Genomic DNA, 24609 nt, shown 5'->3' with positions numbered 1-24609 from the left:
CTAAATCTTTTCTAAAATTAGAGAAATTGATAAATGCAAGTGTTACCGATGGAGTATTTAGCATTGAATCCCACATGCATGGCACTGCTGTCCGACCTGAACCTCATATACATGACAGCTCCTGAGGATCTCTGCGAGCCTGGCATTGAACCTCCACACAGCTTGGCAAGGACAGGGGCGCTGGAGTCGGCACCATTGCGTAGCTCTAGGTAACTGAACGTACAGCTAGAAGAGGAGAGTTTTCTATTCAGTGTACAGCAGTAATGGCTTTAAAACATCTCAGCAATTATACAAACTCAGGAAGCTACAGTGAATTAGATCAGTTTCCATACAATGTGATGAGGACAGAATCAAGAAGTTCATAATCAGTGATAGTTTGTGATAGATATGTAAGTTTTGAATCAAAAGAGGTGCTATAAACATAGAGAAAGACTCATCCCAAACCCAGTCTATGGTCTGATCATACCTGCAACCAGACCTGGGGGTGTGAACAGTACTAATAAAGTAGTTGTAACAGTCTTTAACATGCACATCTCTGCTAGTGTTCAGATTCAGAAGATATTCCCTATTAAGCCTCTTTGTTGACTGCTGAATTAAGGAACAGCTATAAGACAGCTGAAGGGAATCAATATTCAAAACTGGGGGCCTACTTTGGTAGGCACAGAAAGGCCCAAAACATCTTAACCGGCAGCTCTGCCTACAGAATGATGAGCAGCCCCCAGAAGATCTCCAAGGAAGCCAGAGAGGAAGGACACCTTTGGGATCCTTCCTCCTACAGTGTTTTTTCTGTTTATAGCCTTGCAGGTGAGGGTTTGGCATGTACTGGTTCTACCCCAAATCGATGAAATTACCTCAACTGGAAACCAGGCCTTGTATTTATGCTTCAGGCAGGATGTGCAAAATAGGTAGACCCATTGCAAACCAGCAGGCAGGCAATGGAAGAGGAAGACAAATATTTTGTGGAGGTGACCCATTGGACTAAAGCCAGTTCAGAGCCACAATGGCTGAAAATCTAAATATGAAAGGACTACATGGCACGGATTTTACAGAAAGTACCTTCCTACCTCGGCTTTTCCTTCTCTGCCTGTTATATTGATCTCTGTCATACAATAAGAAGTCCTGTGAATATATACAAATGACTTGAKAGCATCAGTAACCTCTCTCAAAAATTTCTTAGTCACTCTTGACTGTAAATCTGGAAGGGCACTCTGGGAGGAATTAGAGAAAGTAATAGGGAAAGAAGAATCAAAACAGAGTCTCTCAGGAAACACAGGCAAAATAATGTAGATGTATACTTCGGTGAAGGTTCAATGTAAAACTGATCTTCAAATTGCAGCTCTACCGCACGTCCATTAGGAGCAGTTATGGTCCAAACACAGTCAACACGTGGGGGATAATTGCTCGGATAGTTGGGGGAAGATGTATATCCACTGGGGTTGAAATCATTGATATAAATATTCCCTCCACAAGCTGGGAAAGAGAAGATTACCAATAAAAAACAACATGTTAAGGAAATGGGTGAGGTGTCAAAAATATGAGTCATCACTATATTCTAACACAGTTTCCTTTTGGTGTCATATAGTCATGTCAAAAACAAATGCTTTTTATATTCTTACTATGGGAAAACATTTTAATGCAGTGTAGAAAGCTGAGCTTCTGTGCTCCTGTCTATTCAGTTCTCCTTCATTTCCACATGTTCAGATCCCTCAGTTAAACCACTATTAGTTCTTCCTTGGACTGCTTTTAAGCCCAGCAGGAAACATGCTTCTTGCCCCAGTCCCAAGGGCTAGAAAGCCAACAGGTCAGATCCATCAGTTCTTCTGTGAATCATTCCCTACTTCTGCTTTCCAAAAACTGAAATGTCTCTTTGAGACAATAATGAATCTGTGAGAAATGCCAGTCAGAGCAAACACAAGGATTTGTTCAGGTCCTTTATCCTACAAAAATATCTTTACTTTTGGCTAAAAGCTTTCAGAAAAAAAAAAGTAAAAAAGTTCTAACAATGCTGGTAAATACAGGGTTTTAGTCAGGCAGACTTTCTAAGCTGAAGTGGTAGAGATATTACTGTACAGCTTCACCCATTCCCTTCATGCATCCACTAGAGTAATGCTAACAATGATTCTTTGCAGCAACGGGGAAAAGCAGGCAGAAAGCAAGCACTTACAAACTGAGTTGCACTGACAGGTTGCCTTTGCCATGTTTAGTTCACGTTTAGTCACTGTTTGAAGGAGGGCTCCCCGTGTCCCAAGTGGCATGTGTCATAAATACAGTAGAACAACTGCAAGTGCCAAGTTCCTGATTTATCCTGGAACCTGAGTCCCCACCTTTCAAAAATGTTAGCTCTGACAGGGAATGTTATTTTCTCAGTTGAGAGCACAGCTTGTGAGAAATGTTATCACTTTTCTAGATACGCTAGCCTGAATCATTCCTGATATAACTTAGCATTTGCACTGTGTATTGCATATTGAAAATCATGTTCTTGTTTTCAGCTTCTTTTCCTTTCCTGTATGAATTATGAATATCTCTTTCTAATGTCAGATCCTACCTCCCTCATAAAGCGCTCCCAATCAGATATTTTTTTACTTTAATACCTCCATTTTCCATGAGCTGGAGCTGTCTCTCTTTAAAGAGAAGAAAATGGAGAGTAGGATCAGAAGTCACACATTGAAATGGAAAACAAGACATTTTTCCAGACATTTGCTTTTACCAGGTTAGAGTCTCTCTGAGTTGGGATTTATAACAAGAAACAAACCACTCATTTAAGAGAACAAATTCAAAGTTATTTCTATTGAGTTGCAGATCTTGTGTTTATTACCTAGACTTACCTAGACTCTTAGCCTCATATTTCAGTTTGAATCCTTGACCCTCATTGCTGCTGTCAGAAATGAAGTGGACAAACAGCTGATTGTCTGAGGTATACATGGTAGAGATGGGGCTGCTTCCACAAAACCGTCCGTTCCCCAAAGGTGGGGCAGCAGCATCTAATCCATTCTTCAGCTGAAAGAAGAAAAATTGCTAAGGTCACTCAAGCACACAGCCCTGGAGTACGCACCTTGAGCATACGCTATCCCAGTGCTTCCAGCCCTGGGGGAAAACAATAACCTAGTGATTAATTAACACACAGTAATAAATAAGAGAGAGGCAGAGAAAGAATCTCTTTGGTGTTTCTTTTTGGTATTTCTCTTTGGTATTTCCACCTCCTGAGAAGCTGGGTTGTCTTACACTGAAATCTGTAAGATTCAGTAGCTTTAATAGCTTTGAGGATTTGGGGCCATACCCAATAACCTCACCTCTACATAATCCCCATGGTTGCAGGAAGCATCCTCTGTCTTCACCTGGAAAGGCTGTTCAAAATGGACAGCAATAATAAATCCAGAGGTTACCAGTACGTGCCAGGAACAATTCAGATTAGGAGAGTAGTCTTGAGGGTAGTTGGGGGATGTGATCACACCCCTGCCTGTATGCAAATAGCCTCCACAGCCTGAGAAAAAGGAGTTGAAGCCAAGAAGAAAACATTAGCATTAACTACTCAAATATTCATTCAAAAAAAACCCCTCTCCTAAAAGGAAGATGTGACAGATAAAAGTAAACATTGAAGCAAGTGTTTGAAGAGTTGAGGGACATGCAGCAATGCACACAATGAATGATCTGCCAAATACAAGGCAGTAGGTTGCAAAATGACACACACCAAACATCTTCACACTGAGACCTGGTTCTCAGACTTCAAAAAAAAAGTAAGCAGGCAGCTATGCCAAGGATCTCAATGGCATGAGCATATCTTTACAATATCTGAGTTCTTTGCTTCTAGCTATGGACCAAACCACCATCACCACCACAAGCTGCAAGTTGGAACAATCTCCTCTGGCTGCCCACTGTTTTCATTACACCTTCCTTGGTGCCTCCAGCCCATTCAGGAATATGTCACCTTCCCTGCGTACATGTGTGAGGAGCGCCATTGCAAACTGCTAACATCCCGGTTGAAACTTACAGAGTTCTCAGCATCCCTCTGTGTCTGGTTTGTGTCTGTGCTTCGAATCATTCATTTCCCTCTCTTAGCTGGGCATTCTTTCTCTTTCATCCCTCAGCTGAGCTGTTATAACCTTCTTTAGTACACACTATTCTTATTTACGGAAAGTGACTGGCCTAGTTGAATCATGCTTCATTGTGTTATATCTCTGGGCAAATGGCAAATTTTACCTTCACAGAGTCAGAGATTTATGAATGTGTATTTGTGAGATGTGAATAATTCATTCATGTGGTTAATTGGATAGATTGCAGGCAGCCGTTAAAAATGCCATCAAGAGTCATTTCTTTCCTTACCCAGTAGTAAGCAGCAAGATAGACACTTACTGCAGGGAGAAGGGAAACCAGTCTTACTTTTGTAATAGGAGGCATTAAACCCAGCTCCAGTGACACTTGCATCTGACATGAAGTGGATGAACATCGTCTCTCCAGTTGATCTTATTGGCCCAGGAGGTTCTCGTCCACATATAGTAGCCAACACTGGAGAAAGACTAGTGTCTCCTGGGGTCAAAAGAAGAAATGTTAGTGTTAAAACCAAATAAATTCAAACCTGCCTGTCAGTCACTGTAGGTCTCACACTTTCAGGCAAGTGTTTTTCAAGATCTTTAAACCCTCCCAGACCAAGAAACATTTTCATAGACCATCAAATATTTCGCTAGACTTTAAGTGAACCAGCAGAAATTTTCAGAATATAAACAGAAAACTGCTTTAGAGCATGTTCCTTTTGCTCTTTAGATTACTTAAGCTCAATGGACAAGAGAATTTTAGATACTGGGACCTTGGCTATCTATTTCATGTTGTCAGAGCAGAGCAAGATTGACTTCTCACCATCTCGAATAATAAGTTGGTCATAGTTGCATGAGCTGTGAGATTCGATGTCTAAGGCCAGGATACTGAACTCTACAGTGGATCCAGGAGCTCTGATAAGCCATACACAGTCAGCAAAATTTCTGTAATTCATGGGCCAGCCCGGTGAGAAGAGGAATGAAGGTGTTTCTTCAGTTGTTACAGTCCCTCCGCATGCACCTGCCACGTAGAGAGAGACAAAATGAAAGCATCCACTTTTTAAACTGAACATTGCCCCATACATAATGTAAGCTGACAGTCCTATCATTAAGCACAATGGGCACATGATGATGTATATAGTCACAGGAATGCATTTCTTCAGGCATTGCTTGTATTTGAACTGAGAGTACAAAGTCTGAAACACCAGACCTACAAGGACTATAGTCCTTTGCTACCTGGTGTAGTAATGATGTGACCTATTTTACTGTGAGGAATATCTAGGATAGGCTCTAACAGGATCTAACACAGTTTAACAAAGGCAACAGAAAGGAAGGCTGCATACGTAACCATACAAAACAGGTACTGATCAGCTGATTAGCCGAGTTAAACAATCTAGATTCTCTTCAAACTGAAGTGCTTTCCTTTCTCCATTAGGATGTCACAGCTATCTGTTTAGGACCAGATGGAGTCCTTGACGGGTTATCTAGTGCTCTAATGCTCTCCCAGCACATAAACCCATAAAATACTGCTGCTATCCTGCAGAACCCCAGGGATCCTTAGTCCCTCTATCCCCACAAATCTGCCTTCAGATTTAGAAACAAGACATTTCACTATGTCCTATTTAGTCTTAACTTTCTCTTGCTTAACTTGCTCAGACAAAATCAATGATATAATAAGCACTTTCCCTTTCCTTTCAGGAGCTATTTCTCAAAGAGATATATGGTCATACTGAACATATTCTCTCTATTTATGGTGCAGTTTCATGAAAAATTTCAAACCACAAGGGCCAGTGATTTAAGAATGGTATTTCAAGAAAGATACTTTTTTCATTAAAGTTTATAAAAGGTTTAGCTTTCATGAAACACCAGTATAAAGAAAAATACCCTTCCATCGGACATAAAGTCTCATTTTCAAAACAGTGTAAAATAGTATATGTGAGTGTCCATAGAAATTGTTTAATACAACTATTAAAATGTTTAATTAAAATATCAGTGTCTCAATTAATAACTAGAGGTTCTTCTTGTGGGGGGATTGGTTTGCAGTTTTCTTAGGCGAAGCTCAGTACATCCCTCGGCATATCACTTTAAGCTGTGCACCCCACTAGAGACCAACCTCTAGCAATGGTGCGTGTAGCAGGAGAACCGTCCACGGCATGCCACTCCAAAAGAAAGCCCTTTCCGCTCACAGATGAATCTGACTGGAACTGGACTGTCAGAGAGCTGCCAGAGGCTGCGAAGGAAGCAGGGGCTGTGCCACAGTATGTTGCAATAGGACGCGAATGAATGCTGGGCCCGTCATAAACCTGCAAAGAGGAGGAGAGAGAAGCTGCCATTCCTCGCAGAGGAATCCTTCCTGTACCCAACAACATTTTGAGCAGAACAGTGTCCTCTTTAAAATGAGTGAGAAGGACATGGATCTTTCAGCAAATCCCAGTTAGAGACCAATCGCTCTTACAAAACACAGAGTAAAATTTCCATTGTATACTGTTAATTGTGAAGCTCTCTCAGAAGGATCTGGACAGAAGCCATCAAACTCAGCTCATTCCCTGTCACAGGGCTGCTCTTTGGGAACATTGACTGGCTTCTTGTGTGAAAAAAAGCCATTAATACAATCTTGTGCTTTGCTGAGGAGAAAACAATAAAATCTGTGGGAAAAGGGGATTAATTTTCTTGAAATTTTTCTTTTCCTTTTTTTTCCTGATGAACACACATATTTTATTATATTTATATTTTTATATATATATAAATATATATATAAATATTTATATATTATATTTATTATATATATCTAAATATATTAAATATATATATCTATTAAATAAATATGTAAGAAAATATTTTCATTTTATTTATTCACAAGCTAAATTCTTGGTTAGTTAAAAGGTGTTTCTCTTTTGCTGCCTTTCAAACCTATTTGTGTTCTTGTTCTCTTCCCCTGAAGAAAAGCATGTCCAGTAGAGAAAGCTAGGAAACAGAAAATGAACATTACGTTGAAGGTCTGGCCTCTGAGACAGGTTAAAGGACCTAGGCTGATTTACGCCCACTGAATATCTAGCTGATTTTAAAAACTGATCTTCCTCTCAGAGGGCTGGACAAAGAAAGCCAGACCGAGCTGAAAGAAAGAAGATGCTGTTAAATCTGACATGAGAGGAAAGAAGTTACATTTCCCTTTTGAACTAATATTTGGGTATTAGTGAATTAATGATGAATTACATTCAAATATATTGATCTAGTATTAAATTCTTGTTACCAAAGAAGATGAAACAAAAAGTTAATTATTGGATCAGCTGGTAGAAAACAAAGGAGAAGAGATTTACCTTATTTACCTAAGTAGTTATTTATATAAGGCTTACCTGTATCGCTCCATTTTGCTTAGCACCATGTTTATTATATTTTTAGCCTGAAAGAGGCTAGATTGAATCACAGGGGGGGGGGAGGGGATCAGCGCACAGTGGGGGTTTTGAAGCACATGTAGGCTTTTAAAATGGCCTTATTTCTAGAGGCATTGGGCTGATATTATCACTATTGTCCTCAACTGAACCAGTGCTGAGCAAAGTTCAATCTTTTATTTTGGTATCTGACTTGAAATTCTTGGATTTCAAAAATCATGATTGTACCATTGTGGATTTCTTTTCAATAAGTTTCAAACTTCCAGCTTGGAAATATCTGTTAGGGAGCCAAAGAGCATGTGACTCTTCCTCTAGCTAATAATTACAGAAAAGATAACATAGCAAAACCAATGACCCCCAACCCGATCTGTGGAAATTTTTCCTGCTCATCTTTTAAGTTGCTCCATTCATTATTTTTATCAAAGTTAATTAAAATAAAAGAACTTCTCACAATGAAATCACCTTTAATTTGTCATAATGGCATCTGTAATGATTTTCGATATCCATCTGCAGTATACGACCATGGATAACTTGTGAAGCATTTACACTTATCCGCCACTGGTAATTGGAATTGTGAGGGTAACTTCTGGGCCACTGTGGTGAAGCTATTTGTCCTCTATTTCCCACAATGTCATTTCCATACACTGAAAAACAAGAAAGAGACAATTTGCATAGATTAAATGAAGTATTGTGGCCCAGGCCTGGAATATAGCTCTCATTTCAGCCCATATGACTTAATTTACTCAGGGCACTTTCAGGCATAGACTTGTGTCTCAGGTAGTCCTAGGATGCACACCTAATTATTTCTTTGTGGTGGGGAATGAAGTGTATCCTCATCTGAAGGAAATTACACCTTCCAGCCATGTGGCTCTGCTTGTAGGAGAGATGCGAAGATCGCATGCATGGTTCAATTCCCCCCTCCCTCCACCTGCTTCATGCTCACTTGCTCCTGGGAAGCATTAAGTAAGAAAATGATTTTCTATGTTCTGAGGAAAAATGGTTTCGATGTGACTGAGCTATGACCTATCTAAAATTTCTTTTGAAAATGAGTAGCAAAAGTCACAAAGTAAGCAAAACGGTTGGAAGTTTAGCTGGCTTAATCAGAACTGCTGTGGATGTCTAGCCATGTCGTCAGCAGCCTGCTTCGTGCGGAAAGTCAGACTGAGTGTTTGCAATGGTCCCTGGCAGCTTCGGATCTAAGAACTGGCAGCATTTCCTTTCTTCTAATTCTGCTCCCTGATTAATGTCATCTAGATCCAAAACAGAATATGGACATAGTCCTACTTTAAAAGCAAAATGCAAATCTGAAAAATAAATGATTTATTCTTAATTTGTCAATTGCCTAATAAATTGCAACATAAACATTGAATATGATTGTATACTCACAAGTAGCACTAGCATCTGGTCAGATATTTCTAACTCTAAGGCTACTGGTAACCTTGAGTTACCATAGAAGTTTTTAGCATGTAGCTCTTATTTGTGTCTTCTTAGCTTAACGTTGCTAAAGGAGGAATCTGAAAACTAGGTGATCAACTGAGAAATGCATTTAGAAAACAGTCAGTGAAATAGAGAACACATTATATTTTGCCTAATCAATGGAATTTGTTTGCTTCTAGAAGGATAATGTGATTCATTTTGAATAAATGGTCTGTTATAATAATTAAAAAAGATAAAAGTTCATGTCTAATTCTTCTGATTACATTATACTTAATAGACTTATGTGCACATGACTTCTGTTCTGATATGTTTTAGAAAGAGTATCCCTTTAAAGTTTAGGCAGGTATTTTAGAAAATATTTTCAAGTGAAATCACAGCCTTGCTGATCTCAACAAGAATTTTCTAATACACTTTACAGGGCCCGATGTTCACTTTTTTGAATCCTTTTGCAAGTGTTACAGAAGAACAATAGTTTTCAATTAAATAGCATTTACTTACAGTGAGAGAATGTGACCCTGAAGCCACCACCAGTGCCCGAGCTATCTGAGACAAATTTAACCCACAGGACATGTCCAACAGTAGATGTATAATTTAAAGGCAAGGAGTCGCCACAGAATCGTCCTGCCAGCATGCCTGTTTCATTCCCTTCCCGAATCTCCAGGTAGTCCTTGGTGCAGCCGTTACTCTGTTCCACCTGAAATGCTCTGTTCAAAAGCAGTAGGAGAGCATCAGCAGACATGTGACCGAAGCGTACTTCAGTTTGCCCTGCCATGCCCCAAATGCCCCTGTGGCTGGTGTTAGGAAGATGGCAGCAACAAAGCCCCCCAGAACCCAGAAATCACTACTCCTTCGCTGGCAGTGCCGCCGATGCACAGCTCATTCCTTTCTGGCCCCTTACCTCGTGACAGAGCTTCAGTTTGAAAAGTTATGGTTTTTGAAGAGTTCTTAAACCCTTTTAAAGATGTGTTGGTTCTCCAACAACATCATTGAAACTTAAAAAGTTTCTGACATATAAAACAGATTTTTAATATAAGGCCAGGTTAGACTTTAGCATCTCTTGGGTGCAGAGAAAACTTTTAGCCTTACAAATCAGTCTGCAGCCCCCAACATGGGTGTATTATTTCATTACACTCTCTGATCAGAAAACAATTTCCAGGGGCCTAGATTCATTTGTAGCTAACACCTCAGAGCTCAAAAGCCCCTAAACAATTTCTCCAGAACTATGAAATATTACTGCTCCTTTGGCCTCTTCATATCTCATGTAACTGATTCCAAAAAATAATAGGAATTGCTATAAATTCTTCTAAACCAATGTTTACCTTAGAAAAGGAGTGGAATTTGGCAATCAGATAATAAGTTTTCAATTATTGCACTGACCTGAATGCTAAATAGATTACAAAAATCACTATCTTGTGATTTCTAAGTCAAGTTATTCTATGATGTGAAGTGTTTTGATTCAATCCAATATACTTTTCAGAAGTTGGCCATGAATATATAGTAAAAATTCCAGAAAGTGCCTCTAGTGCACTAATGCCTCAAGTATTTGTGCTTTCTGATTTTCTGGTAACAACTCCTCCCCTTCCTTCAGTCCTGAACATAGCCATATATCTCCAGCATACAGACTGCCTTTGAAATAGTTCCAGCCACTCATCTGGACATACTTTAGAGTAATTTAAAGCTAACCCTCAATTTGCAAGACAGGCATTTTTGTTCAGACCGAGCTGAAGAAAATGAATATCTCATGCCAACAAAACTTTATAAAACCCCAATGTTAAACTAAATAAAATAAATACCTCTTTCTAACACAATGACTCCAGGTTTTCCAGTGTTTTTCAGCTTGCCTTTCAAGTATGTGTAACTGAAGAAAAAGAGCCTACATCAACTCAGTATCACTTTATATATCTGAATGTATGTTCTGTTGATAGTTTGTTTCATACTAGATCTCTGTTTTTGTTCTGAAAAGCTGTTATTCATTATTTTGTAGCAAATATTTTGGAAAATGTTTTCAGGCTGTAGTACTTAAGCTCTGTTTCAGTGAGTAAAGGAGGACTATAATGTCCTTTTTATTGTGTTAGTGAGTCAGTATGGGCTTAACAAATTGCACCTTATGCAGCTGGCATATTACTGGACGAATTTTCCTTTTATCCTGATTAACTGTAAAAGCAAGCTTCAGAATTACGTTGCTTTTCCTGCTGATCTCTGATCAGTTTTGCAAGGGGACAGTGCTCTCTTCCTTGGCACCAGCTACTGTTTGATGCTGGGAAACAGAGAAGCTCAGAAATCCACATCATGGTTAAACAACAACCTAACTACCCTGCTAAAGGACTTTGCATTGTTCTGTGGATCACTCATAACTTTCCTGTCTGAAGTCTTCAAAGGAAATTTTATTTGCTGTAGAGAAAACAAAATTCCTTGACGCACTCCCTTAGTCCCTGTTGTACCTCCACCACTATACCCGTTCTTGTCGTTGGAGTAACTCTGAAGACTTTGATATCAATTCTATAGCTACAGTCCATGGAGTATTTGGGCCCTTTATATTACTCAGCTGTATAATAAATAGTATGATGAACTTGACAGTAGGGAAATAATAGGAATTTCCTTTGAAAAAAAAAAAAAGAAGTGAGGTAATGCTAAGTTTCTTCTTGTTTATAAGTGAGTGAGATCTGGCTTCTTCAGCATCCCATGTTGCTCGAATAAGAAACCACCTATTTATATAATGCTGTATGTGCCTTAACATAAGCAATGACTAAGAGAGAACACTGATTGCAAGCTGCCACCAGCCATTGCTGTGTTTTCCTTCAAAGTTATTCTAAGAGCATGTTTCAGCTTTATCATCTGGTAATTGCATTTCCTAATAATCACAGAGCATCCTTCCTTCGGCTCCGTTAAAGGGCTGAATAATAACCCCTGGCAATGCATTTACATGAAGGACAGCTGAAGCCGGTTGCCAGGGGAGCTGAGAATCTTCCAGACGCACTCGGTGTTGAGAGGGTACGGCTGGGGATAGCCAGGGCTGCTGAAAGCTCCTCTCTCCATGTGGAAAGTACCCCCGCAGGCTGCAATGAGAAGGAGACAGCAGAGGCTAGAGAAAGATAACAGAAAAAATATCTTGAGAGGGCCAGAGAATTTGCTAATCGGGGAAGCATTTCTCCTTATTCTTTAACTTAGTGATTGCCTTGCTGAGGTCTTGGCCAAAAGGAGAGGTAGGGCAATAGGGGAGTTTAAATGTGGCAATGTCAGAGAGCCAAAGAGATACAGCATCTGTTCCTTTTCTTAAAAATCAGAGGCATAGGCTAGCAACACCTGCTGTATGGACTTACATGATGATGACGCAGCATAGGTGGCATGGAAGCCCTTGGCGGTAATGTCGTTGTTGGAGAAGAAGTTCACCACCAAGGCATTACCAAAAGAAGTGACAGGATGTGGCATAGTAGTGCCACAGTAACGGCCTGAAAGAGAACAAGCCAGAGGGAAAAATGAAGCATTCAGCATATAATTACTATAGCTAACCTAACATTTGGGATTAGCTCCTGACAGCAGTCAGGAATAACATTTGTTGCTTCCAATTACAATTGTAAATTAAATATACATAAATATGAAATAGCCATTCCATTAGAGAACTCAGTTCTGGTGGCAATATATTTTTTTATCAGAGGAAGGATTTGAACCTGGACCTCCTGCACTGCAGGCACCCTAATTCCTGGCTATTCTGATGATGAAATCTTTTGCCTTCACTCTGTCCAGAAAATACAGCCTAATTAGAAAAAAAAATCCCAACAAATATATCTGCTAATACTTCTTGCTTCACTTCATTGGTTTCTAACAAAAAAAAAAAAAAAAGTGACAAATAACAGACCAGTTCTCCTGCAATAGACTATAACATGGGGGTTAAGCATATTAAACATACTGCAGCAGAAAGGCATCCAACAGCAGAGAAAAAGATAGGTGCTAGTGCCCTGGTCCTCTTGCCTGGCATGAGAAACAGAGTGAAGGCCCAGRGCAGGAGACAAAGAACTGAAGTCTGCTCTCAGTTACAACCCATTTAAATAGGGTGTAACCCCACTCCTGTCAAGGGAGTATATAGGAATCCAATGTAAGGGAGAGCAGAATCAGGCACAGATGTTCTCAATTTCCCAGGAGTGAATTCGAGGCAATGCTGGGGGTGTGAGGGGAGTCAGGATCAGCCTGTGGCCAGGGCTGCCTCGTGGTTTGCTGGCAGTTTAAACAATACTAAATTTTGCTGCTCCTTACACAAGGAGGTGATGGCTCTGGACAAAGAAGTGAGGAGAAAGCCATAGAAAAATCAGAAACAAGCAGAAAGTCAAGCTTTCAGGGGTTTGAGGAAAATTCATTTTCTGCTCCCAGAAACCTGCAGCTTTCTTCACCTGTGTATGGCGCTGACTCTGCTTATGGGTGAGGGTTACGATCTGTCCTCGTACAGTTACCCTGAAGAATGCCATTTAAACTGAATTGCTGTGGCAGAGCCTTCTCCTTCCTCTCTCCTTCCCCCCATTTCCCACAGGGCCCTGCTGAGGAGGAGGGAAACAGGCCACAGGATCAGCTCCACACCGCAGGTCAGGAGGGATGTGCTTGGCGCCTTTGAGGACCACACTGTTCACACTGAGGATTTTTCCTCCGGCTGGGGTCTCCCYGGGCCAGCGCCGCCATGGGTACTCACAATGTCAGGGCAAGTCCATCAGGCAGGAGTACGCTCACGAAAAATGTTATTCTCCTGCTTACATTGTGTGTAGTCCTATGTAGCAAATAAACAGGGGAAGGCGCAATACCTCGAAGAGGAGCCTCGTAGTTATTCCCATCCAAAAGCTCTACAAAATCCGTCGTACAGTTTTGCCTGTTGTTTTCAATATCAAAGTCAGTGAATGAGAGTGTAACGTGGTTAACTGGTAAGAGAAAAGAGTGAAAGCTTGAAGGGAAGGATGGCATTTCACACATACATAATGACATGTAAACACACACTGGATTTCTTTTTTCCATATGCATTCTAGGATAGCAGAAGTACCATCTTTTCTTCTCTCCCCTGAAGTCAATCAGTTAAATAAATTAGTGTCTGTTATTGGATCATAAAGCATAAAATCTGAAATAATTTAATTTTTGATATGTGAAGTGAATTTGGTGGAAGTCCATTAATCCTTACTGTAAAAGTGCTGATAAATATCTTCATATTTCAGTACTTTATAGTTTAGGAGTGTAGGATTTAATGCATACACATGAACCTAAATTTCCAACATCTGAACAGCTTCATGTAAAATGTGTAAATGTAGTGTAAATGTGACCAAATACAGCATGGAAAATTTGCACACATTATAACTGAAAAACAAAACTTACTTCTATGCACCCATGACCTCCTGTCCCTTTGTGATCTAGACCACAGATCTGGACAAAATGTGAACTGACGCTGCCCTGCTCCAGGCTCAGAAAGAGCTGCATCTTTATTGTGTGGTAATGTTCCACATACATTAGTYGGACTGGTTAAAGGATCATTAACTACCCTCAGCTATATTCGTATGGAATTGGATTTTCCACGCCCTCAGACTGTAGCCTACAAGCCAAAAAAGAGGATTTCTGACTCAGGGTATTTTTGATTCTCATATTGCTTTAGCCTGTTCAATATGAACACCGCTGAATTCATGAATGGAAGAACAGAGGTTTTCTCAACACCAGTTCATGGTAATAGTTAGGCCCAGCTTTAGCGTGCCTACATGGCCCCACTAAGTTTTCTCTCACATTGACCAAGTCTGAATTTGACACAAACATTTTGTTTCTCCCTTGGCTATGATTAATTAGCTAGAACAAGCTGAAATCATGAACACGGGCCAGGCGCTGCGTTCAGCAGGGTGCCACTGACTGCCATTCAACCCTATAGCCTGCGGGTTCAGCCCTCTTTTGTGCACCAGGCCAGTCAATCACTTGCAGCTATCAGTGCAGGTCCTTGAGATATAAAATGAAAAGTAAAAACACAGTGGGTGGTGAGAGCAGAAGACTTGTTGGCCGTCTCAGTAAAAGTTGAACAAGAACTCTCTGCTGTGGTTTGCAATGACTACATCTACTTTATACGGCTATGTCCTGTTACGCTGTGTGGCTGGCACAAAAAAGCCATGTGTACCTGTAATACATGTAGTATGTAGTGGTCCTTGTGATATATGGAGGAAGCCTCTACTACTTCTTATCCAGGATTTTTTTGTTCTCTCACACTGATATAAATCAGGAGACAAGAGCTATGTATGAACTTTCAACCTAGATCCAGGAAGAGACTGTCCTTAAAAAAATTGTTGTATAGGTCAGGAACAGCTTTGATGATGTATTTTTCATCTATTTGTATAAGAACCTATGCTTAAAAATTGCTTATCTCCTAATTTTTGTTTTAGTGTTTTCCTTGGTATATTGATTTTCATTTTATAACTTAGCAAAATAAACTTCTAAATGTGGTTGGAACATTCTATGATTTTAATAGCAATGGATAGATATCAGGCAAACAACAATTGGTCATTAGTCACTGGTAAAAATAAACATTTACTTTAAATGATGTTACCAGGATACTGTAACTCTTCCCAGTTGTACATATATTTTAGGAAATCTTATACACTGTAAAAGTAATACTGGATATCCAATGGAAGATGTTGGTGTYTTAACATCAATCATAAATCTGTCTAAAATTAGAGAGAAACATCTGAGGGTATAGCTATGTACATGAGACTAGTGTATTTATGTTCTTTTTAAATTCTATTTTAAATCAAAATATCTCCCTACCTTTTGTCACTACTTAATTGCAATTTTATTTATTTATGTTAACAGCGTACATCTGATACACCACAACTCTAGCCTGAAAAATCCAGGCCAAAATAAGCTCAGATGTATATATAGGTGTGTGTGTATATGCAAATGCATATATAATATTATATTAGATATTATGCATTATGTATTATATGTTATGCCTTATGTATCTATAAGATTTTCTGACAGATGATTCCAGCTTCACATACTATTCAACACCTAGTTTATAATTCCAACACTCAGGTCCCAGTAAATCAGCTAAGATGACAAAGTTGTAAACTTTGTTTTCCTCACTATGTCCTAAATCTTTCTACAGTAAAATTTGACTTAGGACAGATTAGGAGATTCATACTCTCTCGAGCTACCAGGATGCAGAACTTCCTAGAGAAATAAAGCAGGAATTTTGTATTGTTATTACAGAAAAAAAGGATGAGGATATTAGTCATCCAGCTAACTATAAAAGATGTTTTTACTTACATGGTTCCTGAGCCTGAATAATCCAGCTGCAGTTCTGATTGTTTGGGTATTTGGCAGGATACAGAGGAGAGGAAATTGCTGCCCCAACTGAATCTGACTCGATGAAACTTCCACATGCTTTAGAATGAAACACATATACACACACACACACACACACACACAAACACACATTTATATAAATAAAACACCTATCTTATATTCTGTAGTGAAAAGGAATGTATAAAACACAACACCCTGCAGCAATGTAAAATGAGGGTAAAATACGTGACAAGAATTTGAGGGAAGTCAGAAAGACTTGGGAACAAACCTTGCCTCATACATAGCTTAAGAGAGCAATCTTGGGGCCAAAATAACTTGAGCTCAGGGTAGCCCAATCATACATCTGTTTCTCTGATCTTTTGCCTTTGTTGGCACTTAGGAAGGAAAGAACAGTGAGAAACCCTCCAGAACCTGCCTGTGCCCAAGGACTGTAGCACATGGCATTGGCATGATCCTCTTGGGAGCTGGATCAGCAAAACTGCAACTGTATGAAATGTTGCACATACTCAAAAGCTTAATCCACTGTGTAACTCTGGCTAACAGTGCTGAGCGCTTCAATGCTTAATTTCTAAGCATGCTGACTTTTCATAAACATCCAGCCACTTTATACGTAAGAGTGGGGAGTTAGGAACCAAAGTCTGGGATCCACGCATCATGCTGTGCTGCCATCCAGCAGGAAATGGGAATTACAGGGTCTTTCTCAGGGAGACAGAATCTGAGCTGCCTCCATCCCAGGCAGACTCGCCAGCTGCTTTTTGTGCACGGCCTGATCTGGTAGATGTGCTCTGAGAATATTTAGCAGGTTAGGCTGTCGTGTTTGGTATTCAGAAATGCCTAATTAGGCATCTAGCTAGGACCCCAGTAATTGGGGTTGTCAAGATTTGGGGTACTTTGGAAATTTTACTGACGAAAATTCCTTCTTTACAATTTTTCACAAAATTTTCAAAGAAAAAAAAGCTTTTGCTGGGAAAAGTGCTAACATCTAGTGAAAAGAATCCTAATRAAACAATGAGAGAAAGATTTTCTCCACAAAAACTAAACAGTTATATCTTGGGGGGGAAATGCTTTCAAAATTATTGTGAAAAAAAGAAAGAAAATCAACAATAATATGAAATTTCTTGAAAAATTCTGCCCAGCTGGAGCCATTTTTCATTAAAAAAGAAACCATGGAAAATATCAATCCACAAATTAGATTATTCATGTTTGGTGGGATTTGCTGGACTGAATCCATGTACTTCATAGATAAAGATATAAAATGCTAGGAGGAATAAGAGGCAGCTGACATGTCTGCTAGATGGCTTGCCATAGAGGGCATTTTTTTTTCCAGTCTAAAAATCTAAGATGATCCTGTGTTTTTAAATTCTTTAATCTATAATTTTACAAAATTCAGTCCTGCTAAAGATATACACTGATATGCTGCATGTATAGAAACAACACTTTCCATTATAAGCTGTGTTAAAAAATTGTACCTGATATAGACTAACTGGTGATTAGACAAACGTGTTTGTGTGRATGAAGAAACTACCTTCAGTAAAGCGAGCGCTGAAACCCCTGYGCTGGATGGTTGTATCAGAGCGCAGTCGGACATACATCACGTTCCTGGAGGTTCTGATCGGAGGAGGCTGTTGTGTCCCACAATGTTTTCCAAGAAGTGGTGCTTCACTACTGGGGCCATCATATACCTGCCACAAATGAGTGGAATGAACTACTGTATTTCAATAGAAGTATTAAGAAGACTTTTATTTCATTCCGTCTCCTGTTTTATACGCTTTGATCCTGATACAATCCTGGTATTAGCAGCGCAAACAAATTATGCATTGCCTGTTTTAATTCTGTGGCTATTTCCAAAGAATGCAGCCATTTGGGGCTGAAGCTACTGTGACCTTTATAGCAAAAAAGCATAATGTAACCCTTTTACTCTGTACATGTCTGGGATGGAAGCAACTCTACTTTAACAACTCAGATATCCCCATACATTTTGTTATTGTTTCCTGTTAATRGCTAAATATGAGTTCTTGGTAATTTTTATTCAGTTAGACTCTTAATCTTGCCTCAGTAAAGACTTCTATATCGGCTCTAACATGCCACTAGTGTATCAGTGGGACTATGACTGTGTATAAAAAGAGAAGACACTTGAGTCAGTGTTTTTACATGTATCTAYCTAGTATTAAGCATCAGGGTCCATGTATCTATGCTTTATAATAGTTTTAGGGGGCTGAACTAGACACATATCTGAAGTGTCATTTATGCAGAGGGGAAAGAAGAGGGGAAAGAAATGTTCAGTATCATACAACACCAATTGTATGGCGCCTGCAGCAAGATACAGTTATGTATATGCATATGAATGCCTATATATTGCTAACTGTAGCTGAATACATGTAGCTGAATGTGAGTGAGTGTGCRTGTGTGTGTGTGCATTTTTTAGATATATACACACGCACACACAGACATATAGTTAAGTCTACCTAAATATACGCACACAATATAATTAGCTGAACAACCCAGAAGGGCTGCTTAAGAAACAATTTAATGGCATTTAACATTATCCTAAGTTGCAAAGCATAATGCACAAAAAGTCACTGAGCACAGTAAACAGATGGTTTTATAAGAACTTCACTTTAATCTTACCACAAATGCTTTTCTTYTCTTTTTCCTTCACAGCTGATAATTTTGTTTCCTTTCTTTTAGTTTCATAATCAGGAAGATAAGGCTAGCAAAGTTAAAATCAATGACTTTCTAGCCGAAGTGACATCAAAATTATAAAAAGAGAAACCTCAGAGGAGGGAAAATGGCATGGGCTCAGAGCGTCCCACCAAACTTTCCTAGCACTCAAGCAGACGTGATTTGCTGCTGCTGTGTTTGCAGCCATGGGCCACTCTCACGAGCCTTGTGCCTGGTTTCAGTGATTTGCACTGGAGCCATCGGCACAGTCATGTGACCCAGGGAGGAAGAGCCTTGGACTACTGGGCAGCAACGTGGAAGACCTGAATTCAGTTCCTGTCTCAGCATCAGCATCCTACATGACCATAGGCATGTCATTTAATATAACCTGTGACTCAGCTTCCTATTGTAAAATGGAGAAAAATAAGGGATAGTAAGAGGACTGRAAGATACTCAGGTGCTAGGAGGTAAAAAGCTAAATAAAACTGCACTTAGAACAAAATAATGCCATTGGGTTAAAGCAGATCTACTACTTAAGATTTTCTTCTTCTACTTTAAATGCCTCAGATTCTAGCAAGCCTGTGCAATGCAGTACTGATCAGTTAAAAATGTCTAACTAAACTGTGTAACACAATGCAATGTTTCTGCCTCTGCTATTCAAAGGCCTTTGAGTGCATTAGTGAGAAAAATATAACAGTAGCTGAAAAAGGGTGACCTGTCTCAAATAAACCTCCAAGCTGAGCAATAAAGCACAAAACTCCTGTTTAATCCACTGACATACCCTGCTTAGCCAATGCTGTTTTCATGAATTAAACATTTGTCCTTGGGCATATAACACTGGCTAGCTGTGTGGGACGTTGTGATGGAGTATTAAGTGTACTGCAATGTCTGGACAAATGAGCACCTGGTAAAGAGAACCATGATACCCATCCATTCAACCTTTTCTTCTGTCTTGGCATTCTGCCACGGTCAGCACTTTAATACAAACTGTGCAATGTTTATTTTTCCCCTGCACAAATATTCTGTACATTAATCAAGCTGCCTAGAGTTAAAAACCACAAACCGTGGCGTATGAAAAAAATAATGACTAACAAAATAACCCTTAGGAGTTAAGGCACTGACAGTCCCTAGACAGCAGTGAGAGGATTTTATCTGTGTGCTAGAACAGAGAATAAGCATTGTGTTGAGAGAGAGCGGAGAGAGCCTGACAGCAGTTAATGTAAACTGCTGGTTTTGATGGATTGGTGCCACTCAGCACAGCTGAGGATCTGACCGTTGACATGTGGATTGTTATGAACCTGTAGTAACTGAGCTGTCTCACTAGGGAAAACATTAAGGATGACTAACATGAGAGACTAAGTAGACATTTCATCCCAAGAGCTTTTTGGAATACAGAAGTCTTTCTGTGTTAATGCTGGGAGAAGAGCAGAGAGTCAGAAGAATGTTTTCTAAATCAAATATATTTACTGCTTCTAGGAGGCTCGTTTGAAGAAAAGTGGTGTCTCCTCTTTCAGAAAACTAGGAATGACTCTTAGCCTTTTTACTTGCTAAAAATCTGATTCATACACCAGCTCAGCATAAGTGTTACTGAGATGTTGTGGCATTTTAGGAGTTACGGCAGCTACAAGTTAAGCAGGCACAGTAGCACATAGGTATTTTCTGGCTACATCATTGTTACTCACCTGCTATTTATTAACTTAAACTATTTTGTAGGGAGGATTTCAGTCTTGAGTCTAGATAAGAAACCAAAATATTCCCTCACTAGTTCAGGGAATAGTTGTATCTCTTCATAGTGCCTTAAAGTGAATTTGAAAACATCTGAAAAATGCATTCCTGCATCTGTAATAAGTAAAGATGTATCTGCTCACAAGAATTTTTTTAAAAGCCAGATTTTCTTTTGCATTGTACATAGCAGCAATTTGCTCTTCCCCTCTCTTTACACAATGAACATAACTGAATGATTCATCTCCTTCTTGTTGAAATGAGAGGAGTACCTCAATTTGCAAAAGCACATGACAGAAAGAAGATAATTTTTGCTTTCTGAACATAAAAATCCCACATCCTAGCTGTCCTCTCTGGGAAGATTCTCTCTGCCAGCACCTGGAATAAAGTAAGTCATATCTCCACTCTAGCTCCCAGAGGTTTACATTTTCTGCATTCCTGTGTACTGCTTGTTATACTGCAGCAGGGAAGAAAAATAACATTTACTTAATCAAAGCCACTGAAGAGAATGAACTATTTCTCCCTCTCCTTTTCAGTGCCTTGTTCTACAAATGCTGCTCGCTGAGTCATGCCTTCATAGGCTCTCCAAACACTTGAAAGTCTTGCTGACCTTCACTCCTAATGTAACTTCAGATATAGTTCATTGGTTAAACACATGGGCAAAAAATACAGGAATTAGTGCACCTTCCATTTCTTTTCCTCTATTTTCGTTCAAAGAGACAAACTTGTTTGCTGTCAGACACACTCTCCAGATAGAAATAGTCTGGTACAAAAAAAGAAATTAAGTATTTATTGTTTATGTATGGTGACAGTGATACCAAAAAGTCTTCTTAAGATCTTATGCTTTCTGTAGACCAGAGAAAGTAAAGGCTGTAAATTCTCATTTAGCAGATGAAGAACTGAGGCACCATCTAAATTTAGGCACTCAACTGGGACATCCATCATCCGTGGAGAATGTGCTTTTTGGTTGCCTGGACTGCTCTTTGGAGGCCTTTCTTGCCTGCGCTGTGTCCATTGACTCTAGAGGGAACTCAGAGCAGTTACACCGTGGGTTACAGTTACATGCTTAAAATTAATTTGGCTGAACCTAGATCTGTGCTCAGGTTCACACAGGAAATCATTGAGCAGAACTGAAAAAGGCACTGGGCTTTTTGGAGGAGCAGTATAGCCAAGAAGTACCAGACCTGAGTGTTTTCCCTTCCTCCATTTTGTTCACAACTGTGGAATGGAAGACATTGCAGGAAAAAGTACATTTTCATGTGTTCCCAATGGAAAAGAATTTGCAGCAGAAATATTAAACAAAAACAAAAAACAAACTAAAACAGAAACCGGAGGAAGAAGCTCAACAAAGAACTGGCAAGTGATACTACAGCTACATGTGCCATCTCAAGTCATATCACAGGGAAAAATGAGTTGGTCTAGAAGGGGAAGGATGAAGGAAAAGGCCTTTGGTACACTCAGTGGTGGAGGGGAGCCCCAAGAGAATTCACAAAGCAAATAAAACCCATAAAGATAAGTAAAAAAATACAGAAACAAAAAAGGGTGGAACCATTGTATTACTCATACATAGTAGTTGTTCCTATATTAGAGAGAAAATAACAACCCACTAGCTTCCTTATCTACCCATATTTTCCATTTATGTTCCTCTGGATTGCAATTCCTAAGCCATTCCCAGTCATGCATATCCTTACAGATCCTCAGGCACTTTCTGTCCCCTCACTCTGTTCTTGTGCAAGGCATTTAGCAAGCCATGGAATGAGAGGAACACAAATCACATCCAGGTGTTGGAAACAAGTGGTTTTCAGCTTATTGACATACTAGGAAGAGAAAGAAACACCATCCAACCTTTTTGTTTTGTTGATCCCCCCACATTAGCACTGAAGAGCTATCCTCTACCTCACATACCACTCAGAGACCTTTGTTATCTCTTGGCTTCAAAACAGCATTCTCCCTCATCCGTTTTCAAATCACCCTGAAGGCAGGCAATGACTGATGCCCRCATTAAACTTAAATCTCCCTCCCGGTTCATATTGCTGCTTCAGTCATGTTTGCACAACTGGGGCTAATTGGCAACCTCTTCCTCCATCATCCTCCAAAAACCAAAAAAGCAGAAGCAAACAACAGATACTTGTATGGGAATAGAGGAAAAGAGGTGTCACTGTGCTGTGATGGTCCGCTAACTCCACCTTATGCAAAGAGCTCTGCCATAGCCATCTCCTCTGCCAGGTGAAGCACTGATCCCCTTTAATGAATAAAAACCTAGTGCCTGTATCTGGCCTATAAAAGTAATGGGAGTTGTGCCTATAGCTGCAGGGAGCTTATGGAGCTGAGTACTCCACAAAGCATTTAGACAGGTTTCACTGGCATCAGGTTTAAAATTGAAGCTTGGATTTCAGGTCTTTTCAGAATTTAGCCCCTAATTTGGGGACTTTTTTGCCCAGTACTGCTGTTTCAGATGGCCCATGCTTCTGCCAGGCAATCTGATGTTCTATTCCTGTATGATATCACAGAATACTCTCTTATTTTCCAGTAGATTTTCCATTTCAATAATTCCCCTAAGTGGATTTAAAAAAAATTAAACAAAAAACATAACCATGTTTCCCTGTGCTTCAGAACCAGAAAAAATGTTCACATCCACTGGACAAAGATGCTTTGTAGCCAAATGAAATCTTCAGTTCTGCTCAGCAAAATGAGGACATGTTTCCTTTTTACTGATTCAGTACAAAAAAGCTTTACGAGGTAATGCTGTTAAAAGTGATGCTGTTTTCAAAAGAGTCTCTGTTCCTGCCAACAAGAGTTCTCTGTGAATGACGATTTATCAAGGAGAGGAGGGCTGGATTTTGGGCTAGAGCCACTGTGCTTTATCCGCCTTGTACCAATCACACATGCCTTTGTACTGAGTGAAGTGCAATCTGACATCAAAGGTCAGGATTTCATGTTCCTGCTACTACAGGGCCAAGTGTGGGACATGGAGAGCTCTTCGTTGTCGTACGCTGATTGAGCAGCAATCTGAATTTCCGTGAGATCAACAAAAGCTCACAAACTGATAGCAATGTGAAGCTTTTAAGAGGGCAGACTCTCTAATGAAGCAATTAAACAGCCAGCTGAGGAGCACCTGAGTACACAGTGCACACAGAATGAAAGCCAGCAAACCCAAACTCCTTCTGGGCATGGACCTCCCTCTCTCCTGAGTTTTGTAACCGAGTGTGGGCAACCCATTACAGATGTGGGCAGTCTGTCTTATGGGTTGGAACAAGCTGTGGTAACCTGCACCGTAGTTCAGATGAAAAAGGGTGTCATAATAACAGCCATCGATATACAGGGCTGTCCCTTCAGTACTACTGATAACTCACACCACCAAAAAGAAAAACACACTGACAGGATGCCGCATGCTCCACTCTCAACAAAAGATCCTTACACATATAAATGTACACATATAAGGATCATGGTAGAATGGACAAATGCATTTGTGAAGCCTGCTCCAGTGGTGGAGCAAAGGGAGCTAGATCATAATTATTTAGCTTTAAATTTAAGCCTTAGATTGTCAATGAATAAATACAGAACATGACTATGCAACAAACAGCCTGAAACCAGCTGCAGCCTAGGTTGCACAGTGAACTTCCTCTTTTGCAAGCATTTTGCCAGACTCATTAAGGAAACTTTTGAAATTTCTATTTTTACTTACTGCAACACTGTCATAGTTACACGAGTTGTGATCTTCAATGTCAAAATCCGTGAAGTTCAGTAGGACTCTGTGACTGTAGTCAACTTGGATAACCCAAGAACAGTCTGTGTTGTTATTATAAGGCTCAGGATAGTTTGGAGAATGGATTTCACCACTGGTAGCTTGGAAAATACCACCACAGCCTGAAAAGGATATGATCAGTTTTAACCATAATAGCTCATTTATCCTTAGCAAGATTCTATCTTTACTTTTAAACTGAAGGAACATCACCTCCATCTTTGTATTGTCTACATTAAACCTGTGTAAAATGAGCACTCCATCTGTTTAAGTGTCTTTTCTACAGCCAAAATCACTGTAAAATGACTACCACGAAAGTATA

At 39.7% G+C, this 24609-nt stretch overlaps 1 protein-coding gene across 7 annotated transcripts in view; it reads right to left on the bottom strand.

The window, feature by feature from the left end:
• CUBN (cubilin) overlaps nucleotides 1-24609 on the bottom strand; it is a 155866-nt gene that overhangs the window by 48948 nt on the left and 82309 nt on the right. For all 7 annotated transcript variants that reach the window (XR_003256944.1, XM_026087135.1, XM_026087136.1 and 4 more), the window contains 15 exons: nucleotides 24231-24412; nucleotides 17688-17844; nucleotides 16124-16240; nucleotides 13642-13755; nucleotides 12175-12303; nucleotides 11778-11910; nucleotides 9353-9558; nucleotides 7880-8061; nucleotides 6142-6331; nucleotides 4852-5049; nucleotides 4378-4524; nucleotides 3291-3481; nucleotides 2826-2997; nucleotides 1296-1470; nucleotides 47-225 (listed from right to left, as the gene is read on the bottom strand). Coding sequence is in view for 6 of the 7 variants with exons in the window: in XM_026087135.1 (XP_025942920.1) it covers nucleotides 47-225; nucleotides 1296-1470; nucleotides 2826-2997; nucleotides 3291-3481; nucleotides 4378-4524; nucleotides 4852-5049; nucleotides 6142-6331; nucleotides 7880-8061; nucleotides 9353-9558; nucleotides 11778-11910; nucleotides 12175-12303; nucleotides 13642-13755; nucleotides 16124-16240; nucleotides 17688-17844; nucleotides 24231-24412 (2472 nt within the window). In the remaining variant the exon portion in view is untranslated. The remainder of the gene's footprint in view (nucleotides 1-46; nucleotides 226-1295; nucleotides 1471-2825; nucleotides 2998-3290; nucleotides 3482-4377; nucleotides 4525-4851; nucleotides 5050-6141; nucleotides 6332-7879; nucleotides 8062-9352; nucleotides 9559-11777; nucleotides 11911-12174; nucleotides 12304-13641; nucleotides 13756-16123; nucleotides 16241-17687; nucleotides 17845-24230; nucleotides 24413-24609) is intronic.

This window comes from Apteryx rowi, unplaced genomic scaffold, assembly GCF_003343035.1.
Source record: "Apteryx rowi isolate R43461 unplaced genomic scaffold, aptRow1 scaffold_704, whole genome shotgun sequence".
NCBI lineage: Eukaryota > Metazoa > Chordata > Aves > Apterygiformes > Apterygidae > Apteryx > Apteryx rowi.
The sequence above is the reverse complement of the archived record's forward strand: the minus strand, read 5'-3'. Positions and strand labels throughout refer to the sequence as shown.